Genomic DNA, 23,356 nt, shown 5'->3' on the forward strand with positions numbered 1-23,356 from the left:
CCCAGCTACTAGGGAGGCTGAGGCAGGAGAATCACTGGAACCCAGGAGGTGGAGGTTGCAGTGAGCTGAGATCACACCACTGCACTCTAGCCTGGGGCACAGACCGAAACTCCGTCTCAGAAAAAAAAAAAAAAAAAAAAAGTTATCAGGGGCTGGATGTGTTGGTTCATATCCCGGCATTTTGGCAGACTGAGGTGGGAGGATTACTTGAGCCCAGGAGTTTGAGACCTGCCTGAGCAAAAGAGCGAGACCTCTTCCAGCACTTTGGGAGGGCGAGGGGGGTGGATCACGAGTGCAGGAGGTCGAGACCATCCTGGCTAACACGGTGAAACCCCGTCTCTACTGAAAAAAAAAAATACAAAAAATTAGCCGGGCGTGGTGGCAGGCACCTGTAGTCCCAGCTACTCGGGAGGCTGAGGCAGGTGAATGGCATGAACCTGGGAGGCGGAGCTTGCAGTGAGCCGAGACTGTGTCACTGCACTCCAGCGTGGGCGACAAAGCGAGACTCTGTCTCCAAAAAAAAAAAAAAAAAAAAGCGAGACCTCATCTCTACAAACAATTTTTTTAAATTAGCAGGGGATGATTGTGCATACCTATGGTGCCAGCTACCTGGAAGGCTGTGGTGGGAGGATCCCTTGAGCCCAGGAATTACAGGGGGCGGTGATTGCACCACTGCACTCAGACCCTGTCTCTAAAAAGCAAAATTTAAATCAAATCACTCACTTGTTCAAAAATGTGCAGTGAGGCCAGGCTCAGTGGCTCACACCTGTAATCCTAGCACTTTGGGAGGCCGAGGTGGGAGAAATGTTTGATTCCAGGACCAAACAATTGAGACCACCCTGGGCTCACGTAGTGAGAGCTAGGTCTCTACAAAAAAATTAAAAATTAGCCAGGTGTGGTGGTGTGTGCCTGTAGTCTCAGCTACTCAGGAGGCTTAGGTGGGAGGATTGCTTGAGCCTAGGAGGTCGAGGCTGCAGTGAGCTGTGATCGCTGCAGCCACTGCACTCAAGCCTGAGCAACAGACCAAGACCTCGTCTCAAAAAAAAAAAAAAAAAAAAAAAAAAAGTGTGCAATGACTCCCATTGCCAATTCAAAGAGCTTTTATGAATGTCTCAATATACTTGTCAGCGTATGTGCCTGTTTTTGGACTCAAAGTGGCCACCATAGGTGGGAGATCAAGTTGGCAACAATAGTGTTCCAAGGTAATACACCCTATATCTCGCTCTGTACCCCAGGCTGGAGTGCGGTGGCTCGATCTCGGCTCACTGCAATATCTACCTCCCGGGTTCAAGCGATTACTCCTGCCTCAGCCTCCCGAATAGCTGGGACTACAGGCGCGTGCCACCACGCCCGGCTAATTTTTTGTACCCCTTAGTAGAGACGGGGTTTCACCGTGTTAGCCAGGATGGTCTCAATGTGCTGACCTCGTGATCTGCCCGCCTCGGCCGCCCAAAGTGCCGCGATTACAGGCGTGAGCCACCGCTCCCGGCAATAATTTTTTTTTTCTTTTTTTTCTTTCTTTTTTTTTTTTTTTTGAGACGGAGTTTCGCTCTTTCGCCCAGACTGGATTTCAGTGGCGCGATCTCGACTCACTGCAACCTCCGCCTTCCGGTTTCAAGCGATTCTCCTCCCTCAGCCTCCAGAGTAGCTGAGATTACAGGCACTTGCCACCGCGCCCGGCTGCTTTTTGTATTTTTAGTAGAGACGGGGGTTTCATCATGTTGGCCAGGTTGGTCTCGAACTTCTGACCTCGTGATCCGCCCGCCTGGGCCTCCCAAAGTGCTGGGATTACAGGCGTGAGCCACCGTGCCCAGCCCCAAGAATTTTTTTAAATAATAAATTTTGTGGAACCTTCTATAGGCACTCTCTTTACAGCGGCGAAGAGCGGAACCCGGCAGATAACATTGAATAAAGGTTGAGTGGACAACTCCTTCGTTATTTTCCTTTTCCTTGACTCCGCCTCCTTGCTTTCCCTTCATTCCCTTTTGCGCTTGTGCTTTTAAACCCAAAGCGGCCGCCGTAGGCGAGGGTGGCAAGATGGCTTCGTTTGCTTTTGCTCGTGCAGTGAGAGCTGCTTCAGGTCAGTGGAGAGCGACATACTCCATGCATGCCTTCACAGGAGGGGGAACTGGTGCGGGATAGAATGGGCGTTTAGAGGGAGGTTAACAAGCAAAAAGGGTCATTATTTAAGATAAGAGGGTTGAGCCCAATTTTCTCTGGGGCGGTGTGACCGGCAGCCTGTACCAGGTTCCCTGACTCGGACTCACGTGGGCCTGTGTGTCCGGCATTTTCCACTTCCTTACCAGCTTTTTCTTCCCTAGAAAACAAGCCAGAGAAACTGGAACGGAGGGGGCGAGGGAGACCAAAAAGTCTCACCTAACTTTCTGATTTGGAGGCTAGGACCCGCCATTCTGGACCTTTAACCTTGAGAATTAATTTCTCCTAACTTCAGATTATACACCTTTACAATGGGGGTCATACCACCTACCTGGGGATTAAATGAGATAATGCACGTAAAGCGTCTTGGGCAGTGCCTGACACATGGTAAACTTGAAGGCCAATTTAATTTTTAACTACAGCCCCCGGCACAAGGGCTGGCGTGAGGACTTCTTGACTGAGAGATAGCAGAAGTAAAGGCGACTAAATTAAGTTGCCGTCACGTTAAGTACTTGTTGCACAAAGTTAAAAATCATAAAAATACCATAAAATCCTCAGTAAGTTACTTTCACACAAAATATATTAAGTTAGGATAACATTTTGTGGGAGAATATACGAGATCAGTCAAGAAAAAGCAACGATGTAAATTTTCCCGTTAGAGAAAAGCTTTTTTTATGTGAAGTATTTTTTGTGTTCGCAAAATATAATACATACGAAGAAAATTTTATATAGTATGCATGAATGGTTTAACAATTCTAAAGCAAACACCTGTTTAACACTCAGGTCAAAACAGTGCACCACCTCTCCCCTGTGTATCAAAATTCTCTACTTCCCCCCCAGATATAAACACTGTTCTCATTTTTATAGTTACTATTAGATTGCCTATTTTTCCTATAGTAGTTTTAGCATCTATATATGCATCTCTCAAGAACATAGTTTTGTCTGGTTTTGAACTTCACATGAATTCATACAGTATATACTCTTTAGTGTCTTTTACATTGTGAGATTAATTCATTTTGCGTAGTTGTAATGCTTTCTCATTGATATACAATTTTATTTTATTTATTTTTTTGGGGGGGGGGGATGGAGTTTCTCTCGTTGCCCAAGCTGGAGTTCAGTGGCACGATCTGGGCTCACTGCAACCTCCGCCTCCCAGATTTAAGTGATTCCCCTGGAGTAGCTGGGATTACAGGCATGCGCAACCACGTCCAGCTAATTTTGTATTTTTAGTAGAGATGGGGTTTCTCCATGTTGGTCAGGCTGGTCTCGAACTCCTGACCTCAGGCGATCCACCCGCCTCCGCCTCGGCCTCACAAAGTGCCCGGATTACAGGCATGAGCCACCGCGCCGGGCCTGCTATATAATATTGTATGACTGTTCCACAATTCTCCATTTCCAGTTTGGGGCAATTATGTACAAAGCTGATTGATCTTGTCCTGGCGCATGAGTCTAATTGTTTCTAAGGATGTGGGTGTGTGTGAAACTCGCTGTGAAATTGCCTGGTCAGAGAATATGTATATATTCAGCATTGCCTGATACTGCCAAAGTGTTGGGGCTGCACATTCTCACCAATACCTGATATTGTCAGACCTACACATTTTTGTTAATCTGGTGGCTTTGTAATGGTATCTCACTGAGATTTAAATAAGCATTTCTCTGATTATTAACAAGCTGTAGTGTGTTTACACATGTTTACTGGCCTTTTGAATTTCCTTTATGAAATATCCACTTAAATATTTTGCCCATTTTCCTATTGGATTGTCTTATTTAGTTTTGTTTTGTTTTGTTTTGTTTTCATTTATGTGTGTCCTTTATCTTCTCCCACTCAGGCTTGTCTTTTACATTATTTTGGAGTGCCCTTTGATGAAAAGTTATTTTTCATCTACTTGAATTTATAGTTCTTGTAATTTTTAAATAGATGATGTAGGTAGTTATCAACTTACTATTAATTTAGATTCTACTGAAAACAATTTAAAGAGTGAAGTGACAGCTTATTTTTAAAAGTCAGTATTTTAAATATGCTGGAAATTATAGCCTTTTTAACAATTTAAACTATTTGATATTTTAGATATTAAGTATTTGTGAAAGGGTAGTTTTTCAAAATTCTTTGTTGTTGTTGTTGTTGTTGTTGTTGAGATGGAGTCTTGCTCTGTCACCCAGGCTGGAGTGCAGTGGTGCGATCTTGGCTCACTGAATGCTCCGCCTCCCAGGTTTATGTATGCCATTCTCCTGCCTCAGCCTCCCACTACAGGCACCTGCCACCACGCCTGGCTAATTTTGTTTTATATTTTTAGTAGAGACAGAGTTTCACCATGTTAGCCAGGATGGTCTCGATCTCCTGACCTTATGATCTGCCCGCTCGGGCCATCCCAGAGTGCTGGGTTATAGGCGTGAGCCACCGCGCCTGGCCAGTTTTTCAAAATTCTTTTTTAGGAAACATGGGATCAAAATCTTGAAGACGTCGGCCGGGGCGCGGTGGCTCAAGCCTGTAATCCCAGCACTTTGAGGAGGCCGAGACGGCGGGATCACGAGGTCAGGGGATCGAGACCATCTTGGGCTAACACGGTGAAACCCCCCCCCCCCCCCCCCCGTCTCTTACTAAAAAATACAAAAAAACTAGGCGGGCGATAGGTAGCGGGCGGCCTGTATCCCAGCTTTACTCGGGAGGCTGAGGCAGGAGGAATGGCGTAAACCCGGGAGGCGGAGCTTGCAGTGAGGCTGAGATCCGGCACTGCACTCCAGTCGAGCGACAGAGCAGACTCCGCCTCAAAAAAAAAAAAAAAAAAAAAACTTGAAACTCCTAGGTACTGTCACACTCTGCTCCACTCCCATCCAGTGCAGTTCATGTCCCCCATTCATTCCTTTGATTCATGCCACATAGGGCCAATGTGATTCCCCAAATGTACATCGTCACCTTTGTACATCCTATTCCCTCTGTCTCTTCGTACTCTTTCAAAGCTCTGGTTTTATGTTACTTCTTTGGTGAAAACATCTGTGTTCTCTATACAAGAGTGTGTTTAGAGTAGATTAGTCTGTATGAAAATGCCCAGACAGGGGCAGAGGACTGAAGGAAATTAGTTATTTCCCTTGATGTACTGCACTTTTGTTAACAAAGCTAGTCTGTTAGGTTTCCCTCACAGGCTTAATCACATGATTGGTCCACCAGAAGGTGCAGTAGATAGAGCCTCCCCACATATTTTCCCATGAACTGCTCTCAACCAAGTTCCCAGTTCCTGTTGTTCCCGTAACCATTTTCTCTAACTTCAGTGTATTTATTCCTGATTTCATCTTGTTGGCTTTGATCTGTTTTTCTCTCTTACTGAGATCACTTGGAGTTCTGATACTCTGTCTCTTCACAAATACGTTAACAAGCCATCGTTTCCAGCTTGTTTTTTGTGAAAATTGATAAATAGTCTTATGCAGCCTCAGGATCTTCATAGAAATTGAGAACAAAAGAATTTCTTACTTTTTAAAAAAAAATTTTTAACTAAGAGATACCAAAATCTGATGACCTATGAAAATTGGAACATTTTCTTGTCTACAGTTCTCCAATGCACTTAATCTTCCAAAGATTACCTCCTGCCTTATTACATCTGCACATCTTTTCAGTTCTTTAACTTATGTATTTGATTTCCAAGACCCTATGTAAGGGCTCTCTGATCAGTTTTCTGCACCAATGTTTATACTACCCTTTTCAGTTGCAAATTGTTACTTTTTCTTTTTTGGAGACAGAGTCTCGTTCTGTCACTCAGGCTGGAGTGCAGTGGCATGATCTCGGCTCACTGCAACCTCTGCCTCCTGAGTTCAAGCAATTCTCCTACCTCAGCCTCCGAGTAGCTGGGACTACAGGTGCGTGCCACTCTGCCCAGCTAATATTTCTATTTTAGTAGAGACGGGGTTTCACATGTTGGCCAAGCTGGTCTCGAGCTCCTGACCTCAGGTTATCCACCCGCCTCGGCCTACCAAAGTGTTGGGATTACAGGGGTGAGCCACCACACCCGGCTCTGTTATCACCGATGGCCACATATTAATATACAGGTTAGGCATCTCTAATCTGAAACTTTTTGAGTACCAACATGACACCACAAGTAGAAAATTATTATTATTATTATTTTTCAGACGGAGTCGCGCTCTATTGCCCAGGCTGGAGTGCAGTGGCACAATCTCAGCTCACTGCAAGCTCTGCCTCCTGGGTTCATGCCATTCTGCCTCAGCCTCCCGAGTATGTGGGACTACAGGCATCCGCCACACCACGCCCAGCTAATTTTTTTTTTTAATTTTTAGTAGAGACGGGGTTTCACTGTGTTAGCCAGGATGGTCTCGATCTTCTGACCTCGTGATCTGCCTGCCTCGGCCTCCCAAAGTGCTGGGATTACAGGCGTGAACCACCATGCCCGGCCCACAAGTGGAAAATTCTTTCCCTGACCTCATGTGATGGGTGGCAGTCAAAACTTTGTTTCATGCACAAAATTATTTAAAACATTGTATAAAATTAAGTTCAGGCTGTAGGTGTAAGATGTATATGAAACAAATGAGTTTCGTGTTTGGACTTGAGTCCCATCTCCAAGATATCTCCTTTATGCAAAATTTAAAAAAATCTAAAATACTTCTGGCCACAGGCGTTTCAGATATTCAACCTGTATCATCTTTGCTAAGTATCCCTCTTCTTTATTATCTGCCATTAGCATTCGTTAAATGTTTTCTCTGTGCTACTCCTCCAGGCACTTTACATGCTTCATCTCATTCAAGTCTCATTATCTCTCCATAATTAACTTGATTTAAATTTGAGGAAACTGGGGCACAGAGAGGTTAAGTAACTTGCCCCTGGTTACATAGCAAGGAAGTCATAGAGCTAGAATATGAGCCCAAATCATCTGATTCAAATCCTAGCACTTCTGTATCAATATGGGCCCTCATTTATTATCTGAAATCAGTGCAGTAGAAAATAGGAGAGTAGTTCTAAGTCCCAGCTGAGCATCAGACTCAGGTGGAGTATTTTTCTCTTTTTTTTTTTTTTTGAGATGGAGTTCTACTCTTGTTGCCCAGGCTGGAGTGCAGTGGTGCGGTCTCGGCTCACTGCAACCTCTTCCTCCCAGGTTCAAGTGATCCTCCTGCCTCAGCCTCCCGAGTAGCTGGAATTATAGGCGCACACCACCACGCCCAGCTAATTTTGTATTTTCATTAGAGATGGGGTTTCTCCATTTTGGTCAGGCTGGTCTCGAACTCCTGATCTCAGGTGATCCGCCTGCCTCAGCCTCCCAAAGTGCTGGGATTACAGGCATGAGCCACCTCGCCTGGCTGCAGTATTTTTATTAACCAACTTTATTGAGGTAGAATTTACATGCCATAAAATTACCCATTTTATGTGTACAGTTTTATGATTTTTTAAATTAATTTAGCAAGCTGTACAACCATTCCTACATTCCAGCTGTAGGACTTTTTTTTTTTTTTTTTTAGTTTTGTATTAGTGCATTTTTTTTTAATACTTTTAAGTTCTGAGGACATTTTCATCATCCTGTGGAACTTGTTTAATGCACAATTTTGAGTCCCACACTAGACTTCAGTCAGAATTTATAGGTGGAGTCAGAGCTCCACGAGTGATTCTGATTTGCAGCCATGAACTATTAGTCTGGCCATAGTTGGAAGGACTGATAAGAGGACTTCATCCACACCACACATCTAGGCTGTCTGAAATCTGCCTTCTGACCTGTTCCACCCCACTGCCAACTACTTCTCCCAAGGCGTCTCTGATAGTCAGGCGAGCAGTCTCAGCCTCTGAGGCAGGTCTGGTCCTCAACCCATACATGTACAGTTGACCCTGGAACAACACAGCAGGTAGGGTGTCAACCCCCAAGCAGTTGAAAATCGAGTATAACTTTTGGCTCCTCCAAAACTTAATTACTAATAGCCTACTGTTGGCCGGAAGCCTTACCAATAGCATAAACCATTGATTAACATTCTGAGGCCGGGCACGGTGGCTCACACCTGTAATCCTAACACTTTGGGAGGCTGAGGCAGGTGGATCATTTGAGCCTAGGTGTTCAAGATTGGACTGGGCAACATGGCAAAATTCTGTCTCTACAAAAATTAGTCAGGCATGGTGGCACGTGCTGTAGTCCCAGCTACTTGGGAGGCTGAGGTGGGAGGATGAATTGAGCCCAGGAGGTCAAGGCTGCAGTGAGCTATGATTGTACCACTGCACTCCAGCCTGGGCCACAGAGTAAGACCCTGCCTCAAAAAAAGAATTTTAAAAACATATATCCTTCATGTTATATGTATTATATACTGTATTCTTACAATGAAACAAACTAGAGAAAAGAAAGTCATAAGAAAGAGAAATAGGGTACTGTTCATTAAGTGAAAGTGGATCATCATAAAGGTCTTCATCATCTTTACATTGAGTAGGCTGAGGAGGAGTTGGTTTTGCCGTTTCTGCGCAAAAAAAAAAAAAAAACAAAACGATTGCAGAGAAAGAAGAGGTGGAGGAGGTAGAAGGGGAGACTGGAAAGGCAGGCACACTAGGTATAACTTTTTTTGAAGAAAATCTGTTTGTAAGTGGTTCTGTGCACTTAAAACCCATGCTGTTCAAGGGTCACCTGTATTTGTTTCAGTCTCCATGCCTTTGCATAAGTTCGTCCTGCCTGAAATGTGTTCCTCCTCTTCTAAGGGTCTGTTCACTTTCTTTTTGTTTTTTTTTTTTTGAGACAGAGTCTTTGTCGCCCAGGCTAGAGTGCAGTGGCGCGATCTTGGCTCACTGCAACCTCCGACTCCCGGGTTCACGCCATTCTCCTGCCTCAGCCTCCCAGTAGCTGGGACTACAGGGCCTGTTCACTTTCTAGAGCACTTTCACTTTCTAGAGAACTCAAGTGCCTCTTCTGTTTCCTTCGAGAATCTTTCTCTCGCCACTCTTGTCGAGTGCATCCCTGACCTGCCATTGTACTGTGTGTGGGAGTTCTGTCTCACCAGAGTGTAAGATCTGGGAGGTGGGAATAAATGTTACACACATCTTTTTTTCCTAGTACTGGACATAGAGCTAGCAAACGTCTGACTAGATTGTGACGATGATTGTGCAGCTCTCTAAATTTTCCAAAAATTGTTGAATTGTATACATAAAATCGGTAATTATTTTATGGTTATACCTTAGTAAAGTGGTAAAAGCTTCACAGATGAGTCTGATGCTCAGGGCACGTTAATTGTGTTTAATACTTGGTGGCATTGATACATCTCTTAATTTTTAATATCTGGATGCATACTTTGGAGTATTATATTAAGTATATACGCTCCTATCTTTACAGGAATTCTACGGCCCCTGAATATTTTGGCATCTTCAACCTATCGCAACTGTGTCAAGAATGCCTCTCTTATTTCTGCATTGTCCACTGGACGCTTTAGTCATATTCAGACACCAGTTGTTTCCTCCACTCCCAGACTTACCACATCTGAGAGGAACCTGACATATGGGCATACTTCAGAGATCCTTAATAGGTAGAGTATATTTCTTTGTGGGTATATATTCTCCTGCCTCAGCCTCCTGAGTAGCTGGAAAGTTCTGGGATTACAGGCGTGAGCCACTGTGCCTGACTGGTAGAGTATATTTCAATAAACATGATGCTTAGACAAACTTTCCAAGATATTCATGCCTGCAAAGGTATCCTAGAAGTAGGTGGTATTCTTTGCCTACCTGCAGTTAATTATGTAGACTTCTGCTTGATTGAGTGGGAGACTCTGACTGACATCCACGTATCTAGGCGCCTGTGGCAGGAAAATGCCAAATGCAGCATGCTTCTGATGTTGTATGTGTGCTTTCCTGCATGGAAGCTGTCATCCAAAGTAGAGGGTGCACAAGATGCTCAGTTTGTAAGGATGGGCTGCGTGTGTTGGTCATTCAGTCAGCAAACATCCAGTTAAACACACCTGGGTGCCTAGCACTGTAGTTGGCAAAAAGGACACAAAGGTAAACAGATTGAAGTCCTCAAGGAGTTTGCAATCTGGTGGGAAGATGGATAAGAAATCAAGCGATGATAATAGAATGAATTATTTTACAGGAATTGAGGGGGTAGGTTTTAGAAGACTTGCGAGTTGGTGATGGTTGCTATTCTAATTTATGCTTAATATCACGGGTCATTGGAAGTAATATTGTGTATGAAAAGTTAGTTCCATCCCATTGGAGCAGTCATTTCTCAGTATAGATATGAATTTTAATCCTTTAATCAGTCTGATTATATACTAAACATTTTTTAATATATTTTTAGATTGGCCCCCGTGCTTCCAAGTGTCCTGAAGCTACCAGTCAGATCTCTAACATACTTCAGTACAAGAAAAGGCAAGAGAAAGACTGTGAAAGCTGTCATCTATAGGTTTCTTCGACTTCATTGTGGCCTATGGGTGAGGAGAAAGGTGGGTCTTCACACTGTTACTAAATTGAAAAAGGAGTGTGAGACCGGGCGTGGTGGCTCACATCTATAATCCCAGCACTTTGGGAGGCCGAGGCAGATGGATCACGAGGTCAGGAGTTCAAGACCAGCCTGGCCAACATGGTGAAACCCCGTCTCTACTAAAATACAAAAATTAGTCAGGCGTGGTGGCAGGCACCTGTAATCCCAGCTACTCAGGAGGCTGAGGCAGAGAATTGCTTGAACCCAGGACGTGGAGGTTGTTGTGAGTCAAGATCGAACCACTGCATTCCAGCCTGGGTGACAGAGCGAGACTCCATCTCAAACAAAAAAGGAGTGTGAGCAGATTAAAATGAAACAGAATTCAGCCAGGCACTGTATGTAGCTCACGCCTGTAATCCCAGCACTTTGGGAGGCCAAGGCACTTGAGGTCAGGAGTTTAAGACCAGCCTGTCCAAAATGGTGAAACGCCATCTCTACTAAAAATAGAAAAATTAGCCAGGCGTTGTGGCAGGTGCCTGTAATCCCAGCTGCTTGGGAGACTGAGGCAGGAGAATCGCTCAAACCTGGAAGGCGGAGGTTGCAGTGAGCCAAGATCACACCCCTGCGCTCCAGCCTAGGTGACAGAGTGAGACTTCATCTCAAAAAAGAAGAAAGAAAGCAGCCAAAGACCAACCAGTTTTGCAAAACCATTTTTGAGATATAGTAACTGCCCAAATCGTAATTCCCTTTTATTACTTGGAAATTAAATCTTTAAAATCAAAATTTGGTTCCCTGTAAAATAAAATAGTTGGTAGAACTTTCTTGATGTTTGAAAGGTGGAAAGGATTCTCCCGTTTTATAAACAATCCTAAATTTGTAGATAAATGGGTTGATTGGAACTCTCAGCTCTTATCTCTGTTGAAACACTGGTGGGTAGTTTCCTACACCAGTCAGCAGAAGCTCATATAATCCATAAGCAGCTAAACTAAAAGGTCTAATGTTCTGAGTTTTGTGAATTTGAGACCACTGGAAACGTTTCTTCCCTTTTGTGTGTGTGTGTGGTTTTTTTTTTTTTCTTTTTTCTTGAGACAGAGTGTCACTCTGTTGCCCAGGCTGGAGTGCAGTGGCACAATCTTGGCTCACTGTGACGTGTGCCTCACGGGCTCAAGCCATTCTCCTGCCTCAGCCTTCCGAGTAGCTGGGATTACAGGCATGCACCACCATGCCAGGCTAATTTTTGTATGTTTAGTAGAGACGGGTTTTCACCATATTGGCCAGGCTGGTCTTGAACTCCTGACCTTAAGTGATCCACGTGCCTCAGCCTCCCAAAGTGCTGGGATTACAGGCATGAGCTGTGGCACCTAGCCCCGACTTTTGTTTTTATACCGATTATTTCCAGGTCCTCTTCTAGCCCTAGGTAAAATGAAATGGGTGGGTTTCCTTGCCTTCCTTTCCATGTCCCTCTCACTGGGCTCTGGAGCCCTCGTGTTACTGTAAAGGACCCGATCATACTGTCCGATCATAATACCTAGCTTCAGTTCAGGGCTCCCGAAAGTATACCCAGTATAGAATGCCCTGCCTCTTCAAAATCTAATTTTCAGAGAAAAACAAAAAATCTGGGTAGATGAATTCATACTAACGTGTAAAACAAAGTATCTTCCATGACACGGTTTCATCCAGCAGTCCTTGATATTTATTTATTCCCTCCTTCCATTTTTGAATCTAGAGACTGTGTAAAAAAAATTCAAGCATTTTCATAGTGATTCCATTCCGTGAATAATCTTTAAAGGATACTGGTGGTAATGGGCAGGGCAGCAAATTAAGTGTTTGTACATCAGAGATCCATAGTAACCCAGTTTGGCCTACAAACTATAAAATTATTACACAGATGTGGAGATTTGGCTTTGAATGTTTGCATTTAAAATTGTAAACAGTGAGTAGCAAAAATTTAACTTCTAGCATTTTAAAACCAGAACTATTAAATAACCTTTCCTAATTTCATCACTGTCCTTATAGAAGTTGATGGTCACAGTGATGATACTAAGACATGTCAGAAACCCAAGGCACATTCTCAGCAAAGAGCCATGGTTTTGTTCAGTTGGTATTGTGCCATGAAGAACCCTTGGCTTGAAAGGACCCAAGGGCTCACTGTGTGGTTTTAGCCAGATGTTAAGCTGGGTGGCACCTAAGATCCCTTCCACTTTAAACAGGCTATGATTATAGTTTTTATACTCAATCTAATTTTCCTTTCCTGTCTTTAAAAATTAATTATTCAAAATTAATAATACTGGTATGGGTGTATATGAAAGTTCTGGGTTAAATATGTGGGTTAACCATTCCTTCACCACTCCTAATAATAGTCTTACCATATTCATAATTCCTTAGAAAAGTACTTCCTATAAAAATTGGTCCCTTGTGTGTGAAAAGAATAAATGAAGCAATATATTTGAGAACTGTGCTTCTCAACTCTTATAATACTCAGCTTAAGAAATATTAATGTTGTTACCTAGCCAGCACTGCATCCTCCTCTACATTAGGAAAGACAGTGGTTAAGAACTCTTATTAGCCTGGGCAAGATGGTGAGACCTCATCTCTACAAAAATTTTAAAAATTAGCTTGGTATGGTGGTGTACACTTGTGGTCCCAGCTATATGAGAGGCTGAGGCAGGAGGATCACTTGAACCCAGGAGGTAGAGGCTGCAGTGACTGTGATCACGCCACTGCACTCCAGCCTGGGTGACAGCGTGAGACCCTGTCTCAAAACAAAACAAAAAAAGAACTCTTATTAGCCCTTAGACCTCTGTCTGCTACTTCTCTAATCAATGGTTTCTTTTTTAAAGATGTAAAATAAGAATAATAGTACGTTGTTAAAGATTGCTGAAGAGATAGTAAGATCATACCTGTTTAGTGATTATAATTCTATGTCATTATCTTGTACTTTCCCAGCCACACACATTTAGTTTTATTTTCTGTGAGTTTAAGTAACATTTTTTTCTAAAATATTATTTATTACTATTTCTTTTCAAACTACACATGCTTTCTCCATCCCGCCCCCTCAATAAAGAATCACATCTTTCCAAGAAGTATTCCAGCCCCTATGGAAGTGTGGTTTTTGTTCTTATTGGGTCTATAAACCTTGAGTTGTGAAGATACCTATTGTTTCATACGTAATATGATGTTTTACATTTCTTTGTAATATCTGACAGGCTGGCTATAAGAAAAAATTATGGAAAAAGACACCTGCAAGAAAAAAGCGATTGAGGGAATTTGTGTTCTGCAATAAAACCCAGAGTAAACTCTTAGATAAGATGACGACGTCCTTCTGGAAGAGGCGAAACTGGTATGTCGATGATCCTTATCAGAAGTATCATGATCGAACAAACCTGAAAGTATAGATTAGAAGTTTCACTTGTTTCTCAGTTATTGGATATGTATCTTTGTGTACATGATATCTTTGCAAAATGGATAAGTACAAAACTTGATGTAAATTGTACCAATGAATATGTAAACATACAGTGACAACATTAAACTTATAAAAGTATAAAACTTAATGGATCAGACTTTGCCAGATTTGGTTAGAGAAACAGAAATTTAGAATGGTGCATTATTTTTAACAAATGGTATTGGCTTAACTAGTTGTTTCAGTTAGGCTCCTTTAGTTGCAAGGAATCTCAAGTGGGACAAACATAAGAAGACTCAAAAGCCACAAGTTAGCTCAAACAGTATGACATTATTTTAAGGATATGTGCCTGGGAATTCAGGAACCACCTCACCAACTCCATCTCCCACCCAGAAATCACCCCCCAGCCTCAGGAAGAGCAGAAATTGGGTGGTGCTCCTCAGCAGGGGCAGGTGGATGTTTAGGCTTAGGCTCTGCCATGCATGTGACTTGCTTCTTTTTACATTGTTAACTCCATTCTCTTTGTGTTCACCAACTTCTCTACACAGCTTTTGCATACTTACAGTTTGTATTCCTTTGGAATAACTTTAACTTGCACCTTTGAGGTTCTTTTCTACATCGTGACCTTCAGCTCCTGTCTCTAGTGTCCAGTTGCCAAGGAAATTTAACTGGGCCAGACTACCTTTTTATACTAGGTCTGGTTGGGTCATTGTCTAGAGCAGGGATTGGCAGTTCTTAAGTCGGAAGCCCACCCTAGCCTGCTTTGTATTAGCAAGTTTGCATACAGCAAAAAAAGAGTTATGTGAGCAATTTCACTTGGAGGTTCACATGGGGTGGCAGCACACTTAACGTCTAACACACCAGGTTCATTGTGTTCATAACACTTCTCATTTATTTTAACAACACTTTTTCATAGAGAGGAGAGGAGCCCTTCAGCATGCTCATTCATGAAACAGAAGAGGCTGTACAAGTGAAGACAAGGGCCTTTTTTATGCAAGTTTTGAAAGATAGGTATTTTTTTTTTTTTTGGAGACAGGAGTTTTGCTCTGTTGCCCCGGCTGGAGTGCAGTGGTGCAATCATAGCTCATTGAAGCCTCGCACTCCTGGGCTCAGGTGGTCCTCCTGCCTCAGCTTCTCAGGTAAGGATATGTATTTCTTAAAAGTTAGTTTATCCATTTCAGATTTCATGTTTTCATTTGTAAGGATAAACTTTTCCCACAAATTTTCAACAATCATTGTAGAAACTAAGGGGAGAAAGTAATCTCAGTTGTTTTAGAAATGATGAAAGAGTTAAGCATTGTTTACTTGAAGTGGGCAGGGAAGCATCTCTTCAATTGAGTGGTTACAGTCTAGGGCAGTGGTTCCCAACTCTCCCATCAGAATCATGTGGGAAACATTTTCAAACAGCAAAGTACTTTGAAAACCATTATTAAATAGAATTATGCATGAATTACTGTTTCAGAAACTTTAATGTAGTAGTTGGTGATAAGATGAAATTCCTCTGTTAGTAAAATTATGAAATTGAAGTTCTGCAGCATGTCAGGCCAGGATTATTAGGGAGATTCCTTGAAAGTAGTGTGTGTTTATTAAAAGGAGAAAGGATAACAATAGAATATTCTACAACCAGAAGTCCAAGTGCGTGTCTATTTATGGGACCAATAAATAAAGAACAGACATTTGATTTGAGGTAAGGTAAAAGCCTGAAACATGGAATGGCATTCTGTTTTGATGGATTTTCATTTCTTCGCACTTCTGAGACGGCAAAGCCAACCATTTAGAAGGCTTCCACATCTTTGTCACCTGCCTGGCTCCTGCCCTTTGATGTACCTCTGGGTAGTGGGATGGAAATGGTGTCTGCAGAAGTTGGGGAGAAGGAGACTTTTGCACAGCCTCCATGACTTCTTTAACGCAAATATAGATGACAAGGGTCTCTGTTACAGGGGCCTCAGAGCACCTTCGTTTCTCCTCTAGACCAGGGACAGGAGGATAGAGATAAGGACTGGCAACCAGAGCCTCAGCATCCAAAGATGGTCTGAAGTGGGATGGCTGACAGGCACACAACATAAATTACCCAAAGTACAGCTAATAAGACCCAGAATTTCAGTCTCACTCCTTGGGATCCTGTGTATTTCCCTGAGTCTTCTAACAACATAAGAAAATTCATATATAAATCAACAAGTGACTGTAATCTGGTACTATAAATACTAAATAAACACTTCTTCATAACACTGTACCAATTTGGCTTTTTTTTGTTTTGTTTTTGTATCCAATATATTACCTTTGTCATTAACAAAAATTATATCTCTCATTATATATTTCTCGGATCTGAAGTTTTTATTCATAATCAGTAATTTCTGTAAAGGACAAATCTGTCTCTATTTTTCATATCATTTAGAAATATACCACATTCACTCTTTTTGATGTGAACTTTCCCAGGCAAATTCTCTTGTGCCCATTTTAGTTTTATAAGAGTGCTCATTTTGCTGCTATTACGATCAATATCCTGTTTTATTTCCATTATGTTTTTTCAACAACAAAGCAAAATAAGGTTTTTCTTAAAAAGTTAGACATTTTCTCTTATTAATTCTGTATCCTGATATTTACATCTGAAGATAAAACTATTTCTAACTTAAGTGTAAAATGGGTTTAGAATAGCAAATGATACAGTCCACTCAGAGTTTACAAAAAAACACTTTCCGGTAGACACTTAATAAATAAAACAAGCCACTTGCGAAAAAGTTCTTTGAAAACAGACCTAGGGACATCCACCTGCATCTTTTGCGCGAGGATTTCATTAAGGCCCAGATTGTACTGTCAAGAAACAAGCAAACCAATGCATACATACGTAGGTATTCTAAATAGAGGTTTATGTGGTGTCCATTTAGAGTGACTGATGCAAATACCAGTTGTAGAAGCATTAATCTAAATCTTTTACTCGGCGACAGATTTCCTCTGTGAAGTCTGAGCATTTTGCATTGCCTCCCAAATCTTTTGTCAAGCTCTTTCCATCCTTAATTGTAGCAAAACATGTGGCCTCAATTCTTGCAGCATGGTCAAATTTTATTACTTTGCTTTCCTGTCCTTTGCCAACTCTTAACCTGGATAATCCCAGTTCTGTCAACATTGGACCAGGCTCAGTAAATAAACAAATGAATGGATTTCCAGGCTTTTTTTCCCCATCTCTTCCTGCTTTTAGTCCTCTGAATCTGCTTCTTTGCTTACTGCTGCTTTATTTTACAGTGGTTTTGTCAAACCTAGAATATAGGACTAAAAATGCAAAGAAATTGGGTCTGTATTTTGATATTTCAAATTTTGAGCTTCCAAGTCTTTGTGGCCACCCAATGAAGTTTGAGTCTGCCTGTTCAGATGTGAAAGGTAAGGGCTGCAGCAGGTTTTAGGGCATCCCTTCCACCCACAGTGGCCCTTCACCACCCTGTTGTCACCTGCACAGGCACTCCCCCATTTGTAGATGAAGAAATGTTCAGAGAAGAAAAATGATGGACCAAAGGTCCGTTTGCACAATTGAAACTCTACCAGTGGACTATTCTATTTTCACAACTACCTAGTTTCTGCTGATGATTTTTTTAAATGTAAAATAAAAGTGATACTTTCAGGTTTGTAGTTGTGTGATGAACTGGTTTTCAAAACACTTATATCATCTGATTTTCTTACCCTCTCAACATCCTATGCAGCAGGCATGGGGCCAAGTTACCAGGCCAGTCCATGGCTGAGCACTAAGCTTCTAATCCTTGCTACCTCCCATATTTGAAAAAAAGTATTTCCTTTTTCCTTTTAAGCCCAACATTACAAAGATGTTTTTTAAAAGAAAAATGTTAAGACTTTATTCAAGATGTGTATCAGGCATTATAACAAAACAGCAGAACTTCAACCTTTGGAATACTGTAATTTTACATCCCTTTGATGCACAGTCCAGTATACTATTTTATTACAGATCGTTCTATAGGGACTACAGAAATGAACTAGAGGAAATGTGCACAGTCATAATCCAGAATATCAGCTCTGGGAGTGTACACTGTTAGAGGATGAAGCACATCCTTTGCCATTTCAAATACTGTGCCAGGTGGAAGACTAGGAAGGCTCAAAGATGGTCATGGTTGACAAGCACTCTTATCACAAACACATGGACAGCTTATCATAGAGAACACATTTCAAAGGCCAGCAAAGTGAGCAAGCTATTCACACAAAGCCAGGAGGGATTGTGAGTAAACTCTCCAGTTCATAAGCACAAGTCCACATCTCACCTCCTCAGAACAGGTGCTCAATGGCAATTAACTAAAAGTTATGACATGAACATTACAGACTTTCCAGCTAGCGTTTTGTAAACAGCCTGTGTCTGTAAGTCAGCAAATTAAAAACATTCAGTTGTATCCTCTAGACAGAACACCACACCACTACATGTACACTTACAGGCTTTCACATTTTATGTCAGTTCATACACAAATGTACAGCTTGTCAGATACGTAAACACATTTTGCCAGAAATATGACAGCTGCTCTCAGTTGTACAGTGAGTGTCTTTAAGAGAGAAACCGACTCCCTAGTCAACACTTGAAGGAAAAATAGTTACATTTACATTAAGACAGCAGTTTGGATACCTTCATATTTTTCAATCTTGAATGAGAAGTAATATAGCATGTCTGAGAATAGAGTGCTTCAAACATTTTTGGCGTAGTTAAGTGCAAACTTGATAACCTGTACTTGTCACAACTTTCCATTGTAAAATGGTGAAAATATAGCTTGTTCACAATAGGATTTTAAACTGCTGCTAAAGGCAATTTATTGTTATGCCAAAAAAAAAAAAAAATGCTAAGAAGCTGTGTAAGCTTTTTTTTTTTTTTTTTTGCTCTTGTTTCTGATAATTCTGGGTACTTCCAACTAACAGGTAAATATATTTTAAAGAGTGTATTATTCTTCCGTCTGGAACTACTCATTGAGCACAAAGAAAACATTTTCTGTCTTCCTTAACAGATTTAGGTCTCAGTGGGTGTGGGGCACAGAAAATGAGCAAACAGCCTCTGTTTATCCTCTCAGCCACAAATTTGCTTTTAGGTATATTTTCCTATACTCTTTTGCAAATTACAAAATCACCTTCAGAGGAACTATGGGTAGACAGGATTCCAATATGCATATCTGGCAACAATCAGCTTCAAATTAAACCCTTTCTGGGGTGGCTAAGGTCCAGCTAATGTATCATCAGCAAAGGCCTCTAATATGTGTTTGCGTACTAATGGAACAGTTTTTAATTGGGCCTGTTTATAGTTGATTGACAGTTCTATGTGGTATATAACACTAATTGTCTAGTCTTCTGGGCATATCCACGAACAAATACAATCCAAATATTATGAGTAACTGGGTTGTGACCACTGCATGCATTACACTGAAAGAAAACACCAACTCGAAGCACAAATATATTATTCTTACATTTCGGCTCAGCTCTCAGCAGGGAGAGCAGCTACCTCGGACCACAGTGCCATTTAAACCAGATTCTTTTCAAATAAAATTCTCAATCTAAGTGGAAAGCCCCCTCAGAGAGTGCCTTATTCCCCTACTAAGCAATCCACTCTTGTATAAAACGTCTGATAAGGCCTGTAGTGCCCACTGAGTGTGAGTCTGCTGTTTCTATTCTGCACAGGCCAGGAGGGGAACAGAAGGTGTGAGCCACAGGTGCTCCTGGGTCTGACCAGCAAGTGTGACCCATAAAGATCTCAAGCTCAAAAACCATTCTGGAGCCCATCATTTGATGGTTACACATGTGTTTCAGATGTTTGTTATGGCGTATCTGAAACAGCACAGTTCTCAGTTTTTTGTGTGTTTGTTTTTGCTAAGCTAAACAAGTTTCGCTAGAGTTCGCTAAAACAAGGTGCTCAGAGTGTAAGCTCCTCTGTCTGGGGAAATCAGCAGCACTGGTCATGATAAAGGAGAAATCGTCCTTTGTCAAGCACAGAATTACTCCTTCTAACAGCTCTACCCGTTCCCATCCTCAAGAAATTGCGCCAAGGGTGAGCCACCTGCCTATCCCTGGAAAAGATTCAGAAGCTCCTAATCCAGAATCCAGGGAGGAGATGAGCTTCCTGTGATTTTTCTCTTATCCTAGGATGTTCCCCTGACCTCTCATCACACTTCACTGTGTTGTGAAATATTGTTTCTCTTAGTTTGTAACTTGTCTGGTCTTTTGACTAAACAACTATCTAAAGAATATAGACCACATTCCTGCAGGGAAAGGGATGTCTTACTGGAGTTGTATTTGGAAGCTTTATAAGCACATCTGAGACGTTCTCTAGAATCAAAATATTTTTCTATATTTGTTTTTGCAGTTTTCTTACATGTCAGAACCTCTGGCAGCCCTTGCAAGTCCATTATATTAAAAGCCAAAAGCCATAAATATGTACATCATAGTTCAAAGTATTAGTACCAAGAACAAAGAAAGTTTTAAAAAATGCTTTGTTTGCATTTACAGGACTAAAAACTAAGTATGCAACAAATAAATTACAAATGTACATCTCGGCGGCATAGGGGTGATTCTCTTATCTTTCTAATTAACACACTGCTGTCTATAATGAGAATCCAATTGTGGAAAATTACCAACCTCAGAAGACTTAAAGGTCACCACCCCCGCCCCTACTGCCTTTCCCTTTAGCCTCTCCCCAGCAAAATAAAGAAAAGGGGGGAAAAAATCCTTAAAAGTGGAAGGGGAGAGAGAAAAGGCCATGTTTGTGAGGCTGCACACTCAAAGCACACCCAGCTTGCGGATTTCTATGTTATTAGTGAATAGCTCTTTAAGGCAGAGAAGAAACATTCTGTGGATCCGGTGCTGTTGGCTCATCTCACTCACGTGGTTTCGGTGGCTGAGGATGAGGTACTTTTCTTCCTGAAGTGAGATCGAAGGATTCTAGGCGGTGCCTGGTAGAGAAAACAGAAAGGTGTCCCTCAGTTTGGTGTGAATGTGGAATCTTGGGGTCAGCACCTGGAAGGCATTGTGTTGAGACTTCCAGCTCCTTTGGCCAATGCTGGCTGGGGCTGGGGTCTCCCTGAATCTCCGCAACAGGAAGCAATCATCAGAGTCCCATCCCACATATCCCATGAAGCTGACCCTTTGAGAGGCTGATGCCTCCCTCTTAAATTAGGCTCCTCGATCTCCCAAGGGAACGGTTGTGCAGAATGACACATCTTTGTTGTTTCCGCCTGAGGAGCAAAATGATCTTAAATGATTCAGCAGAAGGAGACATCTCCCCATCGCTTCCTTTGCTTTTGTTATTTCCTTTGGGAACCAGCCTAATGTTTTTTGGCACTTGCCTCAAATTTTCATCACCAAATTTCCAGTCCCCTTTCTGGATGTGAAACCTCTTAATGTACAGCACACCACACCACAAAGGCAAACACCAGGTTGGAGTTCAGGTTGAATATCCCTTATCTGGAAATGCTTAGGGTCAGAAGTGTTTTGGATTTCAGATTTTTCTTTCAGATTTTGGAATATCTGCATATACATTCCAATTGAGCACTGCAATCGGAAAATCTGAGATTCAGAATGCTCCTAAGAGCACTTCCTTTGAGCATGACCTTTGTGCATCATGTCCGCAAAGAATTTCAGGGTTTTTCGATTAGGGATGCTCAACTTATATAAAGGGCTCCACCTCGTCTCTCCCACAGATGACTCTCAAGGGACCCCTCCTTCCATAGGATACACAGATCACAGGAGGAGTTCCTATTTCAATGAAAGTGAAGGGGACTTTTTCTGGCACAGCACTCGAAGGGGTTCGTACAACTGGCCCCAACCTACCCTCAGCCCCCGTATCTGTCCACTTCTCTGTATATACATAGAACTTGCTCTACACTGTGCCCATTCATACCTGTCTTCCTTCTGACTGGAAGCCCTTCCCTCCCTCCTCTGTCTTGCATATTTCTAGGCCTCCTGAGGACCCAGCTCAAAGGTCACTTCTGCAAAGGTTTCCTGGAGCCCCTCTTGCCACTGCCTAGCCACACACAACCAGGCGTTGTCACCTCCTGTGTTCTCTCATCATGTTTTGTACATGTCCCACAGCAGAGGACTTTGCACCCAGTGAGAAGGGGTTGTGTGGGGGCCCTGCTCACTCCCCACCAGACTGGGGACTTCCTGAGGGCAGGAATGTGCTCGTGGCACATTCACTACCATTGCCTGGTGAGTGGCTCAGTGCTGGGCAGGCACGTAGAAGGGAGGAAGTGAATGAGCTAGAGAACAAGACTCAGGCCCTCTCATAGAATCCTCATGCTACAGCCTTACCACTACGAGATGCTTACCAGCCACCTCTGGACAGAGACTGAAAACAGAAACAACGGAACCCACCTTTACAGTAATCTGCCTCTTGGCAGGCTGGTGAACAGTAAACAGTAAAGCATTTTGTGCAGCTTTAATAAACAAAAGCAAAATAGCACAAACCCTTGGGCCCTAGAATTCTTTAGGCTGGGCTCCTCTCCCCATCAGGAGGCTCCCCAGGCCAGATTGCCCAGGCCGGACTCCTCCAGCAGTGTCCAAGCCCAGAGCATCCTTTCCCAAACCCTCTAACTTTAAAAGGGATGCATGTGCGCCTCACCTTGGAAAGGAACCTGATTAACTGCACATAGAGGTGGTCATAATTACAGTCCTAATGAATAAGAATGCTAGGCTGCTCAGTGTCTGTGGAAGGGAATATTTCAAGGCATCTCCCCATGTAAGTCTCACAAGGGTCTGTACAGAGACTTCCTGTTTGCTTCAGATGGCCTCTCAGGCCGTGATACTCAGCAGATAGGGAATAAGAGAGAAGACCTTAGGAAGCAGAGAGAAAGACTGGGGTCCCTGCACCTGCGCTTATAACTGGTGACTCCCTACCCACGTCACAGAGCAAGGTCCAAGAGGCTCCTGCTGCCAGAACTCCATCTACATCCTACAACTGACAATAGCATGTATGTCAAGGGTATTGGTTCTGGTAACTCTAAAGGGCTGTACCCTTTCAGTAACATTTCATGAATAGCTACTTTGTACCAGGCACTATGCTGTCTCTTGGAGATACAGCGATGAACAAGCCTTGTTCTTACTTATGAAAACTTTTCAAATAACACATTCTGAGTTTTCTTCCCTCAAAACACCCATTTAGGTTGCTTTTGACTTGTACGTCAACTTACAGTAGTAGTAGTTAATACCTGGAAAAAAACAAAACAAAACAATAAAGACCTAGATACTTTACCACTCTCCTATTACTTTTTTTTTTTTTTTTGAAAAGGAGTCTCGCTGTGTCATCCAGGCTGGAGTGCAGCAGCGCAGTCCCACTGCAACCTCCTTCTCCTGGGTTCAAGCGATTCTCCTGCCTCAGCTTACCAAGTAGATGGGATTATAGGTGGACGCCACTATGCCCGGCTAATTTTTGTATTTTCAGTAGATAAGGGGTTTTGCC

The 23,356-nt window shown here is 42.4% G+C and overlaps 2 protein-coding genes across 3 annotated transcripts in view; one reads left to right on the forward strand and one right to left on the reverse strand.

Annotated features, from left to right (window-relative positions):
• The first annotated feature begins 1,901 nt into the window (after window positions 1-1,901).
• Window positions 1,902-16,165, forward strand: MRPL35 (mitochondrial ribosomal protein L35). The gene is made up of 4 exons (XM_017856310.1): window positions 1,902-2,080; window positions 9,453-9,642; window positions 10,410-10,554; window positions 13,739-16,165. The coding sequence occupies exons 1-4, from the start codon at window positions 2,038-2,040 to the stop codon at window positions 13,925-13,927; spliced, it is 567 nt and encodes a 188-aa protein (XP_017711799.1). The 5' UTR covers window positions 1,902-2,037; the 3' UTR covers window positions 13,928-16,165.
• Window positions 16,166-17,747: 1,582 nt separating this feature from the next.
• REEP1 (receptor accessory protein 1) overlaps window positions 17,748-23,356 on the reverse strand; it is a 127,673-nt gene continuing 122,064 nt past the window's right edge. For both annotated transcript variants that reach the window (XM_017856314.1, XM_017856313.1), the window contains one exon: window positions 17,748-20,852. In XM_017856314.1, the coding sequence (XP_017711803.1) occupies window positions 20,781-20,852 (72 nt within the window). In that variant the 3' untranslated portion in view covers window positions 17,748-20,780. The remainder of the gene's footprint in view (window positions 20,853-23,356) is intronic.

This window comes from Rhinopithecus bieti, unplaced genomic scaffold, assembly GCF_001698545.2.
Source record: "Rhinopithecus bieti isolate Rb0 unplaced genomic scaffold, ASM169854v2 scaffold_44368, whole genome shotgun sequence".
NCBI lineage: Eukaryota > Metazoa > Chordata > Mammalia > Primates > Cercopithecidae > Rhinopithecus > Rhinopithecus bieti.